This window comes from Apium graveolens, chromosome 4, assembly GCF_009905375.1.
Source record: "Apium graveolens cultivar Ventura chromosome 4, ASM990537v1, whole genome shotgun sequence".
Taxonomy (NCBI): domain Eukaryota; kingdom Viridiplantae; phylum Streptophyta; class Magnoliopsida; order Apiales; family Apiaceae; genus Apium; species Apium graveolens.
This window is the reverse complement of record NC_133650.1, coordinates 131,456,496-131,464,943: the sequence shown is the minus strand read 5'-3', so window position 1 is coordinate 131,464,943 and position 8,448 is coordinate 131,456,496. Positions and strand designations below refer to the sequence as shown.

The 8,448-nt window shown below is 33.0% G+C and overlaps 2 protein-coding genes across 2 annotated transcripts; both read left to right on the top strand.

Annotated features, from left to right (window-relative positions):
• Positions 1-271: 271 nt before the first annotated feature.
• Positions 272-2,413, top strand: LOC141718990 (uncharacterized). Its single transcript, XM_074521368.1, has 9 exons — positions 272-368; positions 694-834; positions 924-1,005; positions 1,106-1,244; positions 1,416-1,504; positions 1,667-1,787; positions 1,892-2,086; positions 2,217-2,291; positions 2,405-2,413. The coding sequence occupies exons 1-9, from the start codon at positions 272-274 to the stop codon at positions 2,411-2,413; spliced, it is 948 nt and encodes a 315-aa protein (XP_074377469.1).
• Positions 2,414-7,260: 4,847 nt separating this feature from the next.
• On the top strand, positions 7,261-7,980 carry LOC141718989 (uncharacterized). Its single transcript, XM_074521366.1, has one exon. The coding sequence runs from the start codon at positions 7,261-7,263 to the stop codon at positions 7,978-7,980; it is 720 nt and encodes a 239-aa protein (XP_074377467.1).
• The last annotated feature ends 468 nt before the right edge of the window (positions 7,981-8,448 follow it).

The window sequence follows — 8,448 nt, the reverse complement described above, 5'->3', positions numbered from 1 at the left end:
TTCTTACGTTTTCCAATTGATTAGACTCATATTAACTGATTTATACAACATTATTTTGTCTATTTTATTGTATGATCAGGATTATCATGTTCATGTTTTTGTTTATGCTGATAACTGAAAATATCATGCTGACAAAATAGTAGAAGGTGGAGTCTTTGTTTTTTCTAATTTTGACACAAAAGAAGCTTTGGGCTCTCTCAGACCAGTGAGCTCTAAATTTCGCATCAACTTCTCGCCATTGACTAATGTTGAAAGAGTTGAAGACGACTTCATGATAGCCAGGCATAAGTTTGAATTTATTGATTTGAGTGATTTGTTTATTGTTGCAAACACATATGAGAAACCTGATTCTCCCGAGTATTCAACAAGTTACACTATTTTTCAAGTACTTACGTATCAATAAGTCGAACAAATTAAGTTTTTATATTAGTCTCGCAAATTATTTCAATGTATACACTTATTAATCCAACATATAAAATTGGTCTTGGAATGTAGATGTGATTGGTGTTTTAGTGGATTTTGAGCATGTATAGAAAATCAAAACTATGTACGGTCTGAAGGATATTTGCAAGTTCAGGATTACTGACAGAAGGTTTATACTGGACTTCTCATTGACTAATATTTATTGTTGATCAAACTTTGTTTTTTCTGGCTATTATATTATTTCATAATCTTGAACTTATATATACATAGATTCTCATAAGGTCACTATATGGGGTAATCTTGTCGTGACTACTGATGCACGTGTTAAAGAGGTTAAGGCAAGATTTAAAGATGGTGAGGAGGAGCCTATAATTGTTATAGCGTCAAGTACAAAGCTTAAGATTTGGAAGAGTAAGTCCTATAAAATTCAATATTAAAGTAGTAAAGTGTTAGGTTATTAGCATGTACTCAACATGATTTTATTTCATATGTATATACAGGTTCTGTTCATATTAGCATACTACCCGCATCTAAGATATACATCAATTTGGATCATGATTTTGTTTTTGCTATGAGACAGATGTACACTCATTTTCATTAACTATATTTCATCTATATATCTTAGATGATTAGTTAATTATTTTTTGAAGAGTTTAAAATCATTTATCCATATTTGTATCAGGCTTCGCAAAGAAGGTTATGTACCTTCTGACAAGACAACTTCTTCTCCAACTACGGCAGATGTTAAGGAGGTGGTGCCTGTCATTGAAACTGTTACACTAAAGGAGTTAAGTGAGAAAACTTCTACTGATTTTCTGAAGGTATTATTTATCTATATGCTGCCAATTTAAGATTAATGTGTAAGTTCACATATAATACATTCTGTATTTGATTAATACTGCATGCATACATATGAAGTAGAGTTTTTTGTGAATGTAATAAATTAAAACATGTTAATGGAATATGTAGATGAGTTTTATGTGCAAGTAAAGGTTAAATCCGTTGAAGGAAGTGACAATTGGTGGTATGGTAGCTGCAACAAGAATGATTGCCATGAAGAAGTTATAAAGTTTCATGGAAAGTATCGATGTGCCAGATGCCAGAAGAATTAACCAGTACCACAGAAGAGGAAACAAATTCAGTCTCCACTTTTATCAATATAAATCTATAAATTTAAATGTATATATGAACAAATATCTGTATAATTAAATAATCACCAACAATTCATATATCCCATTTGCAGGTTCAAGATCGATGTTCTTGCTGAAGATGACACAAAAGCTTTTAATTTTGTTTTATATGATCGTGCTGTGAAACGACTGTTGGGTAAAACAGTAACTAAATTGATGGCGGAAGGATACAATGTAAAGTACATTAATCCCTTTAGTGTTAATTAATTTTTTTATCTGAAACATATGTTACCATTTTTATGATTATATCAAGTTGTCTACTGATTGTAACTTACTAGGATCCTGCATCATATCCTCCACCTTTGAAGCAAATTGTAGGAAGAGAAATTATTGTTAAAGATGAGCTCACAAATGATAACATATTAGTTAGCAGCACAGTATATTATGCTCATGATGCATATGAATGTTCAGTTAGCACTTCTCTTGTGCTTGAAGACATTGATACTGGGACTTCCGTTTCAAATTATACAACTGTGAGCTTCATGGTTCACATCTTAAAAATTTCCTGCTTATTCCATAATATACCTACCATACTACATATCCTTAAGATATTTGTTAGCTCTTGAATTTATAAATGTTTTCATACTATATCCAAAATTCCAGATAAGTGTTCCCAGTCCATCAGATGGTGCAGGCACTCCAGGTTCAGCTTTATCGACTAGCAGACGAGTTAAAAAGGTTAGTAGATTGTATAATTACCCATTATTAGATGTGATTTATCATACAAAATATACGTACAGTTTTTTATTAATTTTTCCAGCATTAACATTATATTAGATTCCATTATGCAGGAAAAGTAAAATGTTTTGGTAGTGGACTCAAGATTCATATAATCGCTTCGTTTCGAGGAACCTTGAATGAACATTATCTCATTTTTCCATTTTCGAACTTCAATAATTATGTTTGATTTTTATTTCAATTGTTGTTTATTGTTTTGCAAACAGTAACATTTTGCACGACGATGAAATTGAAACTTTTGGATGTTCTTTATGTTTTTGCAAATTTTTAAATTAAAGGACCGATAATTTTTAATGGCAGGTAGTTTGTCCAGTAATTTGATTGTTATCATTTTCGTTATATGGTTAATGTTTTAAACTATAAACGTGCTTAAACTATATACAAAAAATAGAACTCTTCGTACTATTTGACGACAATACTATACCATTTCTTTGTCAAAGATAGAAAAAGGGAAGAGATGTTATCGAATGATTTGTTGTTAGTGTTTACACAGGATGATATTGGTGTAAAAATGTTGGTACACATTATCGCAACTTCATGAATATATATCTTTAAAATTTAAAAATAGATCGTATATAACTAAACTTTGTTTGTGTAGCACGGGCAAGATAACTAGTATAACCTAAAGAATATAAATGAATTTTAGAAAAGAGAATGTGAAAAAGGACACGTGTGCAAAGCACGGGCCAAATACTAGTGACTAACAAAAAGTTAACCACACCTTCAATTAATTTAAAATTGTGACACAATGTGTTACAGGAGAAGAGAATTTTTTTTTTATTCAAGTAGCTCTCAAGTTTCATAATTTAATTCAGAAATGAGTGAATTATAAACCCTAAACTGCGTAGAAACACCAAGGCACAAGTCATTTAATAAACTAAGCACAAGACAGATTACACACAAAATAGATTTGATATATCACGGAGAGAAGAAAGAATTTAATTTGAATATATTCTAAAATCTGAAACCTAATTTGCAACAAATGTACAGTATATTATACATAGGAGCACTAAATTATTGATGATTCATTAAATTAAATGCATGAGCGGAGATGGATTTATTGTACTTATGCAAACACATGAACTTTCCTTTTTCACACTGAATTCTCATGTTAATAACTTTTGAGGGCATTTTATGTTAAGCACATCGCATATCTTTGGCCCATGACTCTTAATAAAGCCTTTCTTCCGGCATATAACTTCTATATACGTCATGTATGTGCCTTGATTTTCGTCCAACAACTCCATTTTGTTGAGTCTCTTGGATAAGAAAAATTGTCTTCAATTCCATGTCTTTCATAAAAATTAGAAAAATCCTTTGATGTACCCCTCCTGGTAATATTGGTATACGACACGTGAACACGGTATGAAACGACACGAATAGTTAGTGTTTGGATTCGAAAATTTAGTAAACGCACACGAAAAAGCACAAATATAATTATTTTCGGGTTTGGGTTTCCAATATAGGTACATGACACGGAACGAAAGTACACGGAATAAATAAATAATTAAAATTTTAAAAATATATAATATACATATACTAAATACCAAATGTGAATTTTCCCTATTCTAAATAACATATATATAATTGTAAATACTAAAATATATTTTATTGTTTCTTGATTACGTGAGTGAGCACTTCACCATTTAAATATATATTGCATTTTTTAACAATTAATATTTTTCGTATATAATTCGTGTATCTTAGTGTACTAAAACGGGTAAACACGAATATATTAGTTTCGGGTTAGTGTCACCAAATTGGTACACGAATGAAAATCCGGATCGGGTTCGGGTTTAAATTTTGGTATACGAAAACACGAAAGTACACGGAACGTTTCTACACGACACGGAACGTTGCCGGATCTACCCCTCCAATAGACAACTAATTCTTCTTTAAAGCTCCCTGCTACCTTTCTCTTGCCCACCGTGTCCGAAGATTGAGAACGTATCGAACTTTTCTTTCATGAACACCAACAAAAAGTTGTATAGTTGAAAACAAATAATAGAACAAAGTGAAGTAAACTGCTCTTTCCCTCACAAAATATTGGCTATGTTTCGTAATTGACAGTTAGCTATTAGCGATAGCGGATTGAATTAGTTATTTTGACTATTGTATTGAGTTTGTTGTTTTGTCTAGCGAGTTGAGTAAACAGTTTTAACTATTGAATTTATGTATTTCGAGGGAAACTGTCCGGCACAGTTTGTATTTTAACTAAACACATGTCAATCTTCTAATAGAAAAACTTCAAAAAACTCCTCGTAATATTTTCAAAATAGGCGAATTTAGCCCAAATTGCTATTTCAATATACTAACCACAAAAGATTAATATTAGAGGATTTATCTAGTCAAACCTCTGATTTTGTTTAATCTGCTATTTTTTCTCAAAATCTTTAACTTTCAAACATGGTCAGAGTACTGTTTTGACTATTTAATTTAACATAGTCAACTAAATTGACCAAAAATTACCCAGGTTACAAAATTAAAAAAATTAAAAAATATATAATTAAAAAATATGGCTAATCCACTTTCAAATGATTTTTCAAAATTTTAAAATTACAAAAAAAAGCACTCGGGATTTTTAATGAAAATTTAGTCAATTTGACCACAGAAAAATCAAACATAAGAGCGAGCGAAAATATGATAAATCGAAATGACTAATATTTCAAGATGGAGCTAGTATAATTGCTGCATTGTTTTGTCCATAAATCAGAATGAATGGATCACCTGCAAAAGATTGTACTTTGAAGATTTTCCACATGAAATACAATTGTGCTTAACCATATTTGCATCTTTTGTTGATAAATTAGAATGGATCAGCTGCAAAGGTTTTGTACTATGAAAATTATTCAATCGGAACACAATGTGCTTCACCCCATTAGCATCCTTGACAAATAATTTAATGATGAAAGCTTCCCAAGTTAGGCAACTCGTCAACATTATCATTTGTTAAAATATATTTCCACTTTTCATAACTCACAAGAACCAAACAAGCATGCCATACGAATGCTTTATCATGTCAACTTATTTTCTCCGCAAAAGCTTCACTTGCTGACAAGACATAAAGGGAATTAGATTTACTCCCTCGCGATACTGAATTAACATCAATGCTCTTGACGTTTTCCAAAATTTTGAAATCATATATCAACCAGAATTTGTAAGTTAAGAAACAAAAATTAGATATTTTTCCATAACACAAATGCGGTATACTCTAGTCACATTTATGGGGTCTTGCATTGCCTTCACCTTGACATTTCCTTTCATTTTAACAAAAAATGCAGTTATCCGCTTTGATTGTTTTACTTCCTACGTATCCTTTTTACAAAAGATGAATGCACTCATAATCCATGATCCAATCTGCAAAATAATTAATTAGAACCTTCATTTAAAGCATTACATTAATGGAAGTTAGTGCTGATTTTTGTACAAAGTTCTCCACACTTACTATCACAATTGAAGGATAAGTTTCCCAATCACCTAAATGTCCCTTCTTGTTTTAAAAAATGCTTGTATATTCTTCTACAAATCTTGATCTACAATACTTCTTTAAGTGTCCAGGTTTGCTTTTGCCACACCTATTACCAATTATCTTTTTCTCCGCCTCATACTGAGAATTTTCCCAATTATTTCCTTCCTTTTTTATATATTTATTCACGGCTAGCATCCTCTTTCATATGTATTCTTGGATTTAAAATGTTCTCCTCCATTGAAATTCTTTTCTTTTAAATCAGCTCTTTTGAATTATTTCCCTTCCAATTCGTGTAATTGTTCTAGCGCCTTTTTCCAACAAACCCTCGCATTTTTTTAAAAATAGAGGCTTTTGCCATCTGCATTGACAGGTCTTCTTGATCGGATAACAAATTCCTAATTCAACTATACGTGGCTAATTTTCCCATCCTTTAAATGGATGTTAAAAAAAGGTGTACTCTTTATTGACACCGCAATATGTGCCTCTTTGATAGGCTCATCCGGATCTAATTCTATAATTTCAGCAACAACCTCTTTATTCTCCAAATATATTGAGAAATTGTCATGCCCTTGGTTCGTTTTGGCAATTTGTTCTCCAATAATTGAAGCCTCGTGTTGTTCCCATCAAACAACTTCACCACTGTATCACAGACGTCGTGTGGCGACTATTTATCTCAGCTATAATCAATAAAAACTTTGAAAATATAGCCTCGCAATGCAAACAAGGCTTTGTCTCACTTGGTCTTCCATTTTCTTATTTCTTCAAAACTAATAAGGATGCAATGCAATATCAGCTCAACTCAGCTATCTTTATTTAAGTTTGTCTTATTCATGGTTACCCAATATGTCCTATTAGAGTGACAGCTAGTAGTAAAATAAGGGTGTAGTTGTCATTTCCTAGTTAGTTAAGAATATTCCCTATATTCCTACTCCCTCATTATTGGTATATGATGACAATGATTGAGGGGAATGGATCTAGAATGATTTGATATATTGGTGTATAAAAGCTGAGCTTGAAACCTTTATTTCTGATAATTCCATTTGCTTTCTGCATTCTATTTCTATCCCTCATTATGGTATCAGAGCGTGTGTGCAGTTTGTAATCACCATATTACAGGTTAGACTCAGCATCTCATCACATATTCATTCTCATATCAATATCAGCTCAGATATGAAATATTCTTCAAAGCACTGAAGTCTAATGGCTAATGGGGGACGATTTATGTTTGCTGATATGCAAAACCCGTTATTTCTTCACCCATCTGATGGACCGACTTCTATTAGTGTTGAGAAACTACAAGGACCTGCAGATTACAGGACTTGGAAACGGTTGTTTGAGATCCAACTCTCAGCTAAACGAAAACTGGGGTTTGTTCGTGGCACTGTGGAAAGGAGCACAACTGATGAAGCTCTCAAATGACAATGGGACACCTGTAATGACATGGTAATATCCTGGCTTCATAATAATGTTTGTGATAGCATTAAAAAGTCCATTTTGTTTATAAACTCTGCTAGTGAAATCTGGAAACAACTTGCGAAGCTTTTTCAATTGAGTAATGGCTCAAGAAAATACAAGATGAACAAAGAATTACTAGGCATGAAACAAGGTTCTCTGAAAGTAAATGATTATTACACTGGATTAACCTCTATGTGGGAGGAACTTGATTCTATGAACTTGTTGCCTGTTATAACTACTGTATCCCCTGAAGTTACTGCCTTGCTGCAATTGAAACTCAGAGGTCTGAATCTAGGTTGTTTTGTGTTTTTAAATGGACTTAATAAAGTATATGGTCCTATGAGAAGCCAACTTTTGATGAATCATCCCCTCCCTAATGTAGAAACAGCTTGCGCTGTCATACAGCAGGAAGAATCCCAAAGGGATGTGTTGGCTCCTACTGATGTTGAATTCTCAGCTATGTACAGTAAAGGGTTTGGAGATAACAAAGCGGTTGGAGATAATAAACCCTTGATTTGTAGTGCTTGTGGAGGTAGAGGTCACTATGAAGACAGATGCTGGACAGTTGTTGGATACCCAAAATGGCACCTCAAACACAAAAAACCCATGTCAAAACCAGCAAATACCAGCTCAGCTCAGAGATGGAGCAACACCAACAAAAATAATCCCAGATTTGCTAATAATGTCAGCCTCACACCTGAATAGCAAAGTCAAGAAGTGCATTTCACAGCTCAGCAACTGGAACACCTACTGAAATTTATGCCAAGTACATTAGTCCAATCCTTAAAAGACTCAGAAACAGATGCAGAACTTGATGTATGCTTCTCTGTAATGGTTACTTGCAACCTGTCTACTGCTAAACATAATGCCTGGATTATTGGCTCTGGAGCCAGTGATCACATGACTTCTACAACCTCTAATTTATCCAATATAAGACCTGTCCCATCTCACTTGACAATAAATCTCCCAACTGGTGATGCTTCTCGAATTACACACATGGGTGATGTTGTCCTGCAAAATGGCCTGGTGCTGTCTAATATACTTGTAGTCGCATAATTTAAACATAATCTCTTGTCCATTCATAAACTGGCTCGAGACAACAAATGTGGGGTGGTCTTCACTACAACTGGTTGCCAGATTACAAATTCAGACACTCACAGGGTACAAGCTACA

Excerpts from the sequence above, each read along its gene's own strand:
- LOC141718990 (XM_074521368.1), top strand. The coding sequence starts at position 272 with ATGATAGCCAGGCATAAGTTTGAATTTATTGATTTGAGTGATTTGTTT. Across the intron at positions 1,245-1,415 it reads CTTCTACTGATTTTCTGAAG|GTTAAATCCGTTGAAGGAAG; the intron begins GTATTATTTATC and ends GTGCAAGTAAAG. Across the intron at positions 1,788-1,891 it reads TGATGGCGGAAGGATACAAT|GATCCTGCATCATATCCTCC; the intron begins GTAAAGTACATT and ends GTAACTTACTAG.
- LOC141718989 (XM_074521366.1), top strand. The coding sequence starts at position 7,261 with ATGGTAATATCCTGGCTTCATAATAATGTTTGTGATAGCATTAAAAAG.